This window comes from Leucoraja erinacea, chromosome 34 (genome assembly GCF_028641065.1).
Source record: "Leucoraja erinacea ecotype New England chromosome 34, Leri_hhj_1, whole genome shotgun sequence".
NCBI lineage: Eukaryota > Metazoa > Chordata > Chondrichthyes > Rajiformes > Rajidae > Leucoraja > Leucoraja erinaceus.
In genome coordinates, this window is record NC_073410.1 from 19,617,489 (window position 1) to 19,630,938 (window position 13,450).

Sequence of the window (13,450 nt, forward strand, 5' to 3'; positions counted from 1 at the left end):
GTCTCACCGACGTACAGGGGGCCACTTCTGGTGTACCAGATGTGGTAGATGAGTTTAGAGGTGCATGTAAATCTCTGTCACACCTGGAAGGAATGTTGGGGTCCCTGGGTGGAGACGAGGGAGGAGGTATAGGCAGGCGTTGCATTTCCTATGGTTGCAGGAGGAAGTACCTGGGGAGGGGTTGGTTTAGGTAGGAAGGGACGAGTAAACCAAAGAATTGTGTAGAGTGGCCTTTGCAGAAGACAGAAATGGGTGGAAAGATGGGACTGGTGATAGAATCACGTTGAAGGTGGTGGAAATGTTGGAGAATGATGTGTTGGATGCAAATGGTGCACTCATTCCTTCTCACCCAAACCATTCCCTCCCCAGGTACTTTATCAGCAACCGTTGGGAGTATGGAGAGAAGGCAGGTACAGGATACTGAGTTGGATGATTAGCCATGATCATATTGAATGGCGGTGCAGGCTCGAAGGGCCGAATGGCCTACTCCTGCACCTATTTTCTATGTTTCTATGTTGGTGGGGTGAAAGGTAAAGACGAGGAGAACTCTATCCTTGTTTTGACAGGGGAGGGAAGGGTTGGTCTGAAAAAGGGTCCCCACCAGAGCTGTCATCTATGTCCTCCAAAGATGCTGCTTGACCCACTTAGTTATTTAGTTTATTTATTGTTGCGTGCTAACCAGTTACTCCAGCAATGTGTTTTTTGATCAAGATTCCAGCATCTGCGGTTCCTTCTGCTTACCTTCAGATTGGAGCGAGATTAGAGGCTGTTGGTCCCGGGATCACTGAGCAGCTCAGGATAGGGACTGAAGGGGCCACCGATCTGATGTAGCGGCGCTTCCAGCATTCCTTTCCTTCTTCCTGCCTGCCTTTCCTCCCGGCAGGCCGTCCCCCAACCAGCGCTTCCACCAGTTGCATCAAAACCCTAATTAAACACTATCCCACGATTGGGAAATGCTGTACGTTTGGCATCTGGCTCAGCAGGGGATAGTCGCTAAACTCATTCAGGGCTCCGTACTCCTCCGGCTCACAGGACTGGCTGCATAATTTGTAATAATACTACATGATGTCTTAATAAAGTTAATTTAAACCATACAATACAATACAAAATGCCGGAGTAACTCAATGGGACATGCAGCATCTCTGGATGGAAGGAATGGGTGATGTTTTGAGTTGAGACGGGGACAGGGAGACACAGAGATATGGAAGGGTAAGGTGTGAAAACGAGAGATCAAAGGGGATGAAGCTCAAGAAAAATGTATAGATCATTGTTAGCTAGGGGAAGGTGTATAAAGATAAAATGTAATCGGGACAGTCAGACTGGTCAGAGAACTAGGTTGGGCAAGGGATGCAAGGGTTACTTGAAGTTAGAGAAATCAAAATTAATTATAGCTGTATTCATACCAGCATCTGCAGTTCCTTCCTACACACGAATTTAAACCATGTAGGGGCCCTGATAGGAATAAAGAACATGTACAAGTACAATCTACTGGTGTGGCACTACCAAAGTCCTCAGTGTGCCTGATTACCTTGGAGATTCTGGAGAGGAATCTGGCATCTAGTTTTTAAGGTGATGTTCTGAATGACTGTAGGATATTGCCTCATTGTCCTATAGGACAGCTCTCCCCATACACATACCAATCTGACCTCTGAAAAGATATGAGACACTTATGAGGCATGACCTCCCCTGGACAACCATGGTGAGGAGCGACCTGATAGAAGATGGTGGTATACAGCATCCTAGGAAGAGACATATTTAAACCTAGTCAAGTGTAATACTTAGCAATCATAGATTGGAGGATTTTCAGGAGGAAGCAGATACAATATGTTGTGTTGGATCCATCGGATCATCCACACTCACATCAGCTTCTCTGATTTAGTTGGGACTTGGGTTACACGTAGACCCGTGCCTCTTATTAACCCAACTCTGAGTTAGCTCATACACCTTATGCTAATTATCAATTTGTTTCTGTTTTAAGATATAGCGCGGAAACAAGCCCTGCGGCCCACCGTCCTCACCGACCAGCGATCCCTGCACATTAACACTATCCTACACAAACCAGGGACAATTTTACATTCATACCAAGCCAATTAACCTACAAATCTGTACATCTTTAGCATGTGGGTGGAAACCAAAGATCTCGGAGAAAACCCACGCAGATCATGGGGAAAACGTACAAACTCAGTACAGGCAGCACCTGCAATCGGGATCGAACCCAAGGATCGCTGGTGCTGTGAGGCAGTAGCTCTACTGTTGTGCCACCGTGCTGCCCAGTTCTGATGCAGATTATACCAGCCCTGGGGATCCCTATCAGTTTAGGTATGGTGTGTTTCATGTGCCCTAGTACGCAGAACAGTACAACACAGGAATAGTTCTCGTGTAGGAAAGAACTGCAGATGCTGGTTTAAATCGAAGGTAGACACAAAATGCTGGAGTATCTCAGCAGGACAGGCAGCATCTCTGTGGAGAAGGAATGGGTGATGTTTTGGGTCAAGACCCTTCTTCAGTCTGAAGACTTCTGTGCCTACCCTTGTAACTTCTTGTTTTTTTGCTTTCTGTAATCTACCTGAGGGTTATAGATTAACCTTCCTCCATCTCCTGCTGGCTATTGGGAGGAGTATAGAACAATCCCATCTGTGATTGCACCTTTCTTATTTTTTAGCTCTCCCCATGTCATCTCAGTGAGCGTACCCTCCGGTATAGTTTAGTTTAGTTTACAGATACAGCGCGGTAACAGGCCCTTCGGCCCACCGAGTCCTCACCGACCAGCGATCCCCGCACATTAACACTATCCTACAAACACTAGGGACCTGTACGTCTTTGGAGTATGGGAGGAAACCGAAGATCTTGGAGAAAACCCACACGGTCACAGGAAGACCGTACAAACTCCGTGCAGACAGCACTCGTAGTCGGGATCGAACCCAGGTCTCCGGCGCTGCAAGCGCTGTACAGCAGCAACTGTACTGGTGCACCACCGTGGCTGCCTTAAAATCTTCTCTCAGTGTCTCCATATCATAGCTATGTTACAAAATTTTGAGATTTCAAAAATCAAGTCTGCAATTTATCCCATCAGATAAAGCATAAAAAGAAGTTTAATTTGACACCTAATTCACTTTCAGATCTCAAGTATTTAAAATGTTATGGCCATTTTCATACTCGGAAATTAGCATCTTGTTCCCTATTGATTTTCTATGGACATAACAAAAAAGCTGTGATCGAGGACAGTCAAAAGCCCATAACTTTCTTAAAAATTAAGAGAACTGAATGAAATTTTCAGTTATCATAGATTGAAGCATTCTGAATCAAATATAAAACTATCTTACTTGGATAACCTGGGCCGACAGATGGCGCAATGGGCTAAGTGTTCGGCTGGCGACCGGAAGGTAACCGGTTCGAATCCCGCTTGGAGTGCATACTGTCGTTGTGTCCTTGGGCAAGACACTTCACCCACCTTTGCCTGTGTGTGAATGTGTGTGACTGTGTGTGAGTGATTGGTGGTGGTCGGAGGGGCCGTAGGCACAGATTACCAGCCACGCTTCCGTCAGTCTGCCCCAGGGCTGCTGTGGCTACAGAAGTAGCTCACCGCCACCGAGTGTGACTGAGGAGTGAATGAATAATGCAATGTAAAGCATTGAGTATCTAGAAAGGCGCTATATAAATCCCATCCATTATTATTATTATTATTATAACCTGAAATTAAAGCGTATAATTAGTTAGTTACCCAATTGTAGCTAATTTCAAACTTCAATTACTAGATCTAAACATCTATCCATTTCTTAATTTAAAATAATTAAAAATAAATTGGATAGGCATATGGATGAGAAGGGAATGGAGGGTTATGGTATGAGTGCAGGCAGGTGGGACTAAGGGGAAAAATAAGTTGTTCAGCACGGACTTGTAGGGCCGAGATGGCCTGTTTCCGCGCTGTAATTGTTATATGGTTATATGTTATATGGTTAATAAATGATTAACATTTTTAAATAGCCTAAGTGTCCAAATAATATTCACAAATAATTCACAATAAAACATGATTTTTAAATCTCATTGACATTAATTTATAGGCCAAATGGAAGGAATTTAGTGTTCAATTGCTGTAAATTAGTCCATTTAAATCAGCTTTCTAGTGGGATCCTGTGAACGCGCTGGTTTAGAACGTTCACATTGCGCTAGATTTGTGCCCCCAAATGCCCAGAAAAATACTGCGGGATATAATGGGGCCAAAATTAGTTACTCGCAACATTAAACTTTGTATAAAGGGATCTTAAGAAGCCCTTTTTAATGTAAAAATAAACAGCCTACCTTCTGTTGTCCCATGTATGAGATCCGACCGGTTGCCGGCGGTCGCGGATTTAGAGGTTAATTTTTAAACTACTATAACAGTTAGATAAAGCCCTTAAAAGTAGCTAAAGCGACGGAATCTTCCAGCGATTTTTCGTTAATAATTAACTAGGCTGAACATCCTCGATTTGAACAGCCTAGGGGAAATCGCGTTTTAAACCCGCCCCCCCCCCCCCTCTACACGGCGCCAAAATCGCGCACACGGGCTGGGACAGATTTTCAGCGATGCTTCAGGTAGGCTTTGCAACATACCTACATATCATTCTCGCTGATCTGTAAATTACGTTATTAATTCAGCTCTGATTTGGGCTACATTGTTCCTAATGCTTATTAATATCTCTGACAGGCATTGTACCAGCCCACTGCTTATTACGTCCGTTGTTTATTCAGATTTGATGTTGATTTAACCTGTAGATTTACATTACTGTAGCTCTCATGTGGTTATGCTGTCCCACTGTGCATCATCGATCCCCTCTGGATTTACCCCAGTCCCGATACTGCTTCTAATTCAGATTCGAGTTATTCTCCTCTGTAGCTTCTTATTAATTCATCTGCAAAATACATCATACTTACTCTGGTTTTCTTGTTCATTTAACTTTACAAGGATTTAACCGTCCTAAAGACCCTTACTAATTCAACAAAAAGATACAAAATGCTGGAGTAACTCAGCAGGTCAAGCAACATCTCTGGAGATCGTACGTTATTATGTGATGTTTTGGGTCGTGAAGAATCCTGACCCGAAACATCACCTATTTGTGTTGTCAACAGATGCTGTCTGACCTGTTGAGTTACTCCAGCATTATGTCCTTTTCGCAAACCACCATCTGCAGTTCCTTGTTTCTATTGTTATTAATTCAACCCATCTGTCAGTCCTGTAGCCCTACAAGCAACTGATGTGGGTTATGACGACAAACAATGCTGATTAATTTCTTTCTGACATACTGCATATTAAAATCAAATTAAACCTTACATTAGAGCAGTCTGAGGGAGTTTTTAACGTTGTCTCTGTTCTTTCAGTGGACTACAATCTGATGGGGGATTTAATTTTGACACATACATGTTCAAAAATTGAACTAATGCTGAAATCAGGCCGATCTGCCATCACAGATGCTCTTTGCAAGTGGGCTCAACCCAACAACTGTTCTCGGGCAATCCCTTGGAGAGGTGTGTACAGTACACTCTGATATGGACGGACAGATGGTGTGGAAGAAAAAATTAAAATCCTTTCTTACCTAATTTTGATCGGAATTGAACAAGGTAACGAAAGGGTGTACGAGGTGGCAATCGGTATAGAAGTAAAGAGGTTCTTCTGCAGTTGTATAGGGCTCTGGTGAGACCACATCTCGAGTATTGTGTACAGTTTTGGTCTCCTAATTTGAGGAAGGACATCCCAGTGATTGAAGCAGTGGAGCGTAGGTTCACAAGATTGATCCCTGGGATGGCGGGACTGTCATATGAGGAAAGATGAAAAAGACTAGGCTTGTATTCACTCGAGTTTAGAAGGATGAGGGGATATCTTATAGAAACATATAAAATTATAAAAGGACTGGACAAGCTAGATGCAGGAAAAATGTTCCCAATGTTGGACGAGTCCAGAACCAGGGGCCACAGTCTGAGAATAAAGTCTGAGGTCATTTAAGACTGAGGTGAGAAAAAACGTTTTCACCCAGAGAGTTGTGAATTTATGGAATTCCCTGCCAGTCACTGGATGGATTTAAGAGAGTTAGATAGAGCTCTAGGGGCTAGTGGAGTCTAGGGATATGGGGAGAAGGCAGGCACGTGTTATTGATAGGGGACGATCAGCCATGATCACAATGAATGGTGGTGCTGGCTCGAAGGGCCGAATGGCCTTCTCCTGCACCTATTTTCTATGTTTCTTCCATTAAGCTCAAGCCTGATATTGTGATGGTGAAGAATTGGGTAAGGAAAGGTTTTGAGGCTTGGTGGGAAGGACCTTATCAGGTTTTCCTGTCGACCCCGACTGCTGTTAAGGTAGCAGGAAGGAATGTGTGGGTCCATCTTCATCCATTGCAAAAATATTAGTGGAAGAGTTTGAGCTGCTAACTTATTTTCTTCAAGGAATTTCTTGGTATAGGAACATCACATTGAGAGTACAGCAAGCTGTAATGATGGATCAAGAGAATTCATGCCCATGTAAACTCGGGAGGTGGAGACTCCTCAGTCAGGAATCTTCAAAACTATGCCCATGAAAACGCGGGAAGTTCTGGAGTTCTGAGACAACTGCATCACTATCATTGTTGAATTGTATAACGAGAACAGTTGTCATCTTACCTGGTTCGTTATCATATATGATAAAAGGGGGGAATGTTAATATCAGAAATTTTGGGTACTTGGGAAAATGGATGCGTTTAAAAGATCTGTAAAACCTGTTTGACAACTTTTGCAGAAAGCTGCAGGACCATATGACATGGATGGCTCCAGAAAGTCTGAAGCTTGGGAAGGGGTTACATAGACGTTGCTGTCCAGATGGCCTGCAAGTTGTTAATATGTATGAGATTTTGCAGAAAGAACTCGATCCCGTTGCAAAAGCATGTTTGAGATTGGTTGGGAAAAATGTTGGGTTACAATTATGTTGCAGAGTCTTCCCGCTGCTAGTTGTGATTGGTCAAAGAGAGGGGCCTCGCCAAAGATGTTTCTTTACCTCGTGATAATGTTTCTTTACTTAATAGAAGTGTTTCCCCCTAAGTGCTTTGTGTTGAAACTATGTTATGTGGTATTGTATGATTGGGTTAAGGAACTGTCATTCAATGTACTTTGCAGCTCGTATCGGGAATTGACTTCTAGGCGTTGCCCCCCGCATGTATTTTCGCGCCTTGGGTATGTAAGGGTATAAAAGAGTGGGGAGCCAATCGTCTGAGGTTTGTTCTATTTACGAGAGACTGTTGGGCTTGAATAAGCAGAGACAAGGATCGGTCCCGCAGTATTGGTATAGGTATTGTGTACAACAAAGGAGAGTTGGATTTCCAGTGCTCGTATTCGGTGTTTGACTGAACCAGACTAAGGGGGTAAGTTTTAGTTTGGAATCTACAAAGTCAGAGAACTGGTGAGCAGTTAACTGCCGCCATCTCTCCATGATATCATGCAATAAAGTCTCTTGAAGCAATCCTCGAAGTCTCTGTTTTTCCTTTATTTTCCCTGTTAACTTTTTCCACAGATGGAGAGAGTAATTCAGCATGGAAACAAGCCCTTTGGCCCACTGAGTCCACACTGACCATTGACCCCCCCCCCCCCCCTTTTATGTTATCCCATCATCTCATCCACTCCCCAACACACCAGGGGCAATTTACAGAGGCCAAATATTACCCCGTTGTTCAAGAAGTGAGCAAAGCAGAAGTGTGGGAACTATAGGCCGGTTAACCTGACTTCAGTGGTTGGTAAGATTGTAGAGTCTATTATAAACAATGAGGTTTCTGAGTATTTAGAAGTTCATGATAAAATAGGCCAAAGTCAGCATGGTTGTGTAGGCAAGATCTTGCCTGACGAATGTGCTGGAATTCTTTGAGGAAGTAAATAGCAGAACAGCCAATGGAGTCAGTGGATATTGTTTACCTAGATTTTCAGAAAGCCTTTGATAAGGTGCCACACGTGAGGAAGATGAGAGCCCATGGTATCAAAGGGCAGATACTAGCATGGATCGCCGGTTGGCTGGATGGCAGAAGGCTGAGTGGTAATAAAGGGGGTTTTTTCTGGTTGGCTGCCAGTGACTAGCGGAGTTCCACAGGGGTCGGTGCTGGGGCCGCTCCTATTCACGTTGTACATTAATAATTTGGACGAAGGGATTGAAGGCCTTGTGGCCAAGTTTGCAGGTGACACGAAGATAGGTGTAGGAGCAGGTAGTGTAGAGGAAGCAGGGGCTCTGCAGAAGGACTTGGACAGGTTGGGAGAGTGGTCTGAGAAGTGGCAGATGGAATATAGTGTAGCAAAGTGTGGACTCATGCATTTTGGTAACAGGAATGAAGGCCTAGACAATTTTAAATTTGGGAGAGAATTCAGAAATCAGAGATGCAAAGGGACTTGGAGTGTTAATTCAGGATTCCCAAAAAGTTAATTTGCAAGTCGAAGCGGTAGTGAGGAAGGCAAAACCAATGCTAGCATTTATTTAGAGCGGAGAATACAAAAACAGGGATGTAATGCTGAGGCTTTACAAGGTGTTGGCCAGACTGCAATTGGAGCATTGTGAGAAAATTTGAGCCCAATATCTGAGGAAGGATGTGTTGGCGTTGGAGACGGTCCACAAGAGGTTAACGAGAATGAGCCAGGAATTATTTAGTTAACATATGGTGAATGTTTGAAGCACTGGGCTTCTACTCACTGGAGTTTAGACAAATAAGAGAGAGGACCTCATTGACACTTACCGAATAGTGAAAGGCCTCGATAGAGTGGTAGCACCGGTCGGTGTCAGAGGTTATGGGGAGAAGGCAGAAGAATGAGGCTTGGGGGTGGGGGGGGGGAGAGATAGATCATCCATGAGTGAACGGCGGAGAAGACGTTAATGGCCGAATGGCCAATTCTGCTTCCATCACATGAATTAACTTACAAACCCGCACGTGTATGGGATGTAGGAGCATCCAGAGGAAGACCACAGGGAGAGTGTGCAAACTCCACAGACAGCACCAATGATTGTCTGTGTGGAGTTTGTGAAAATGAAAAAAAAAAACCCTGTCCCCCAAGTCCTAAACCTTTTCGATCCAAGCACCGATTCCACAATGTGGGCTTCAGGAACTAAAAATCATTATTGATACAAAGGAAATGTTTAAGTTTTTCTAAGAACGCTTTATATAAGGCAAGGAGTATTTAACAGAGAATGCAATATTTTGTCTTCCATTACCTTTTTGCCTCAGGATAATTTTTTATAAAATATTCTTTGCAGATGGAACTTCCTAAAATGTGTGCAAAGGAGAAGGACAAGTTCTGAATCAAATGTACAGTTCGTTTTGCAGCTAGGATTTGCTGCAGCGACAATGGCTGCAGGTGAACGAGTGATGTCAGGTACTTCAATCTTCTTCAGTTCCCTTCAGGCTGGATTTCGTTTTGAGCTTCTCCTTCTGACCCAGCACTCGGAAGATTTTCTTTCGAGCTTCTTTTTGCCTTTGAATCTTACCCTCTTGCTCTTTCTGTTTCTGGGCGAGGAACTTCTTGTGCTGTTGCTTCTCTTTCTTGTGATGTTTCTGTGCCTTGTTCGCATTAACAGTGCTCAGAGCAGAGATCAGGGCCGAGATCTGTGGACAAAAACATTTTCAACAAGTGAAGGCCGACTGCTGACTGCAAACAAGATTACAAAGAAAATAACAAGATCCAGCTGCTCTTTGGCTGGCTTTGTTTGCTGTACTCTTTTAGAAAGGAATGCCTCTGTCCCACTTAGGAAACCTGAACAGAAACCTCTGGAGACTTTGCGCCCCACCCAAGGTTTCCGTGCGGTTCCCAGAGTTTTTTGTCAGTCTCTCTATCTGCTTCCACTACCTGCAACCTCCGGCAACCACCGGGAAGAACTTTTTTCACACAGGGAGTGGTGAATCTCTGGAACTCTCTGCCACAGAGGGTAGTTGAGGCCAGTTCATTGGCTATATTAAAGAGGGAGTTAGATGTGACCCTTGTGGCTAAGGGGATCAGAGGGTATGGAGAGAAGGCAGTTATGGGATACTGAGTTGGATGATCAGCCATGATCATATTGAATGGCGGTGCAGGCTCGAAGGGCCGAATGGCCTACTCTTACACCTAATTTCTATGTTTCTATGTTCTGCGAAGTGCATGTTCAGTCTGACAGATTTTCTTACAGGATTCCAGGACATCATGGGTGACTAGGAAATAAATTGTAGGACCCACCGATATTTGTACAATTGATGGAAATAGGAGATTTGTAGGAAAACTGGAAGATGGCGAATTTAGTGCTTTCACATGAAAACAAGGCTATTTAGCTGATATTTACCTCATGGTTCTCTCTACCAAAATGAATTGTTTACATGAAATTTATCAGCATGCAGACAGAATTGAGGTCGTCAGCTAATTAATAGAACTATTAACGAGCAACATGGTGGAATGGCGATAGAGCTACTGCCTCCAGGTTCAACCCTGACTATGCGTGCTTGTCTGTACGGAGTTTATACATTCTCCCCGTGACCTGCGTGGGTTTTCTCTGAGATTTAGTTTAGTTTAAAGATACAGCGTGGAAACAGCCTCTTCGGCCCACTGAGTCCGCACCGACCAGCGATCCCCGCACATTCACACAATCCTACACACACTAGGGACAGTTTACATTTATACCAAGCCAATTAACCGACAAACCTGTACATCTTTGGAGTGTGGGAGGAAACCGAAAATCTCTGAAAAAACCCACATGGTTACGGGGAGAACGTACAAACTCTGTAGACGGCACCCGTAGTCAGGATCCTACCCGGGTCTCTGGCACTGCAAGACAATGACGACCACTTCTGTGAAGCTGTGAAGACTGATTTGCCCATGGTCCGTAGCAACGTGCTGCATCCATTAAAGGCCAATTTTCTTTTAAATAACTAATTTGATATTAACACAAGCTGTCCCCTTTGTGAACCAATAAACTCAACTATTGCTGCCTGTGGAGGATTCTAAATATTACACTTCTCACTGTAAGAAATGTTATCTGCCACGTCCATCTAATCTGCCAGTCTATCTTTACTGTCTAGACCCACGATCTATGCTGTTCACTATTCCGCCAAGCAAGATCCAAGTCATCAAAGCATTTTAAGTAATCCCGAGTGGCCCTGGAGCTGATTGCTGAAGATCACCATTGTTGAGCACAATGTGAATACTCTGCCACACTTTTACCCACACTGTTTAGGATATTTTATTTTACAGTCTGCACGTTTGCTAGCCAGCAATTTGTTGAAGATTCCTCATAATAAATCCATATAGATAACATCTACAGGTCCACCACCAATTTTTCAGCAACTGGTAGTCCGGCACCCCCTTTAAACCAGACGTAATTACGAGAGTGCACTGGAAATCCCCCTGGAAATGCCCCCCACAAAATGTGGCGCCAAAAATGTGACCTCCCCAGCTGATCGGCGGGTCCAATTTGCCCCCTGCGGCCAGGGCTCTGGAACTCTGGCCCAGCCGGAACTGGCAGATCTGTTCCCATAGCCGACTTGGGTGCCCGACTTTGTGGGCCGATATCACTGCTCCCCAAGTCCGTGACCTCTGTGATCCGGTAAAACAAATAATACGGCAAGGCTCTGGAGCTAAGAGTGCTGGAAATCGGTGGTGGACCTTTACTGGACTGCCTAAATCAACCGCTATCACCTTCTTGCTGATAATTTTTCATTAGCAAAACATCACCACAAATGCTGTAGCATCTTTCTCCTACAATTGTCTCCCAAGACTCAGTACTGGAGTTAAACAAGGCTTCGAACATTTCCCCAGGTTCGCACTGTTGGAACTCTCTCGTCCTCTGTCACTTGCATCAGGGAAGGAGTAGAAGCCCGATAGAAGACTAATTTCAGGTAACTTTGAGGGTATGAGACGTGAATTGGCCAAGATAGACTGGCGGTTGATTCTTAATGGGTTGACGGTGGATATGCAATGGAAGGCATTTAAAGACTGCATGGATGAACTACAACAATTGTATCCATCAGGAATAGTATCAAAACAAAAGATGAAACATACAAATTAGTCAGAAAAAGCAGCCTACCAGAGGACTGGGAGAAATTCAGAGACCAGCAGAGGAGGACAAAAGGCTTAATTAGGAAAGGGAAAATAGATTATGAAAGAAAACTGGCAGGGAACATAAAAACTGCAAAAGCTTTTATAGATATGTGAAGAGAAAAAGATTAGTTAAAACAAATGTAGGTCCCTTGCAGTCAGAAACGGGTGAATTGATCATGGGGAACAAGGACATGGCAGACCAATTGAATAACTACTTTGGTTCTGTCTTCACTAAGGAAGACATAAATAATCTGCCGGAAATAGCAGGGGACCGGGGGTCAAATGAGATGGGGGAACTGAGTGAAATCCAGGTTAGCCGGGAAGTGGCGTTAGGTAAATTGAATGGATCAAAGGCCGATAAATCCCCAGGTCCAGATCGGCTGCATCCCAGAGTACTTAAGGAAGTAGCCCTAGAAATAGTGGATGCATTAGTGATAATTTTTCAAAACTCTTTAGATTCTGGAGTAGTTCCTGAGGATTGGAGGGTAGCTAATGTAACTCCACTTTTTAAAAAGGGAGGGAGAGAGAAAACGGGGAATTACAGACCAGTTAGTCTAACGTCGGTAGTGGGGAAACTGCTAGAATCAGTTATTAAAGATGGGATAGCAGCACATTTGGAAAGTGGTGAAATCATTGGACAAAGTCAGCATGGATTTATGAAAGGTAAATCATGTCTGACGAATCTTATAGAATTTTTCGGGGATGTAACTAGTAGAGTGGATAAGGGAGAACCAGTGGATGTGTTATATCTGGACTTTCAGAAGGCATTCGACAAGGTTCCACATAAGAGATTAGTATACAAACTTAAAGCATACGGTATTGGGGGTTCAGTATTGATGTGGATAGAGAACTGGCTGGCAGACAGGAAGCAAAGAGTAGTAGTGAACGGGTCCTTTTCACAATAGCAGGCAGTGACTAGTGGGGTACCGCAAGGCTCAGTTCTGGGACCCCAGCTATTTACGATATATATTAATGATTTGGACGAGGGAATTGAATGCAACATCTCCAAGTTTGCGGATGACACGAAGCTGGGGGGCAGTGTTAGCTGTGAGGAGGATGCTAGGAGGCTGCAAGGTGACTTGGATAGGCTGGGTGAGTGGGCAAATGCATGGCAGATGCAGTATAATGTGGATAAATGTGAGGTTATCCATTTTGGTGGCAAAAACGGGAAAGCAGACTATTATCTAAATGGTGGCCGATTGGGAAAGGGGGAGATGCAGCGAGACCTGGGTGTCATGGTACACCAGTCATTGAAGGTGCAGCAGGCAGTAAAGAAAGCGAATGGTATGTTGGCTTTCATAGCAAAAGGATTTGAGTATAGGAGCAGGGAGGTTCTACTGCAGTTGTACAGGGTCTTAGTGAGACCACACCTGGAGTATTGCGTACAGTTTTGGTCTCCTAATCTGAGGAAAGA

General features: G+C 44.0%; 1 protein-coding gene across 2 annotated transcripts in view; it reads right to left on the reverse strand.

Moving 5' to 3' along the window:
- Nucleotides 1-9,111: 9,111 nt before the first annotated feature.
- Nucleotides 9,112-13,450, reverse strand: part of bms1 (BMS1 ribosome biogenesis factor) — a 120,737-nt gene continuing 116,398 nt past the window's right edge. For both annotated transcript variants that reach the window (XM_055661955.1, XM_055661957.1), the window contains exon 23: nucleotides 9,112-9,578. In XM_055661955.1, coding sequence (XP_055517930.1) covers nucleotides 9,354-9,578 — 225 coding nt within the window. In that variant the 3' untranslated portion in view covers nucleotides 9,112-9,353. The remainder of the gene's footprint in view (nucleotides 9,579-13,450) is intronic.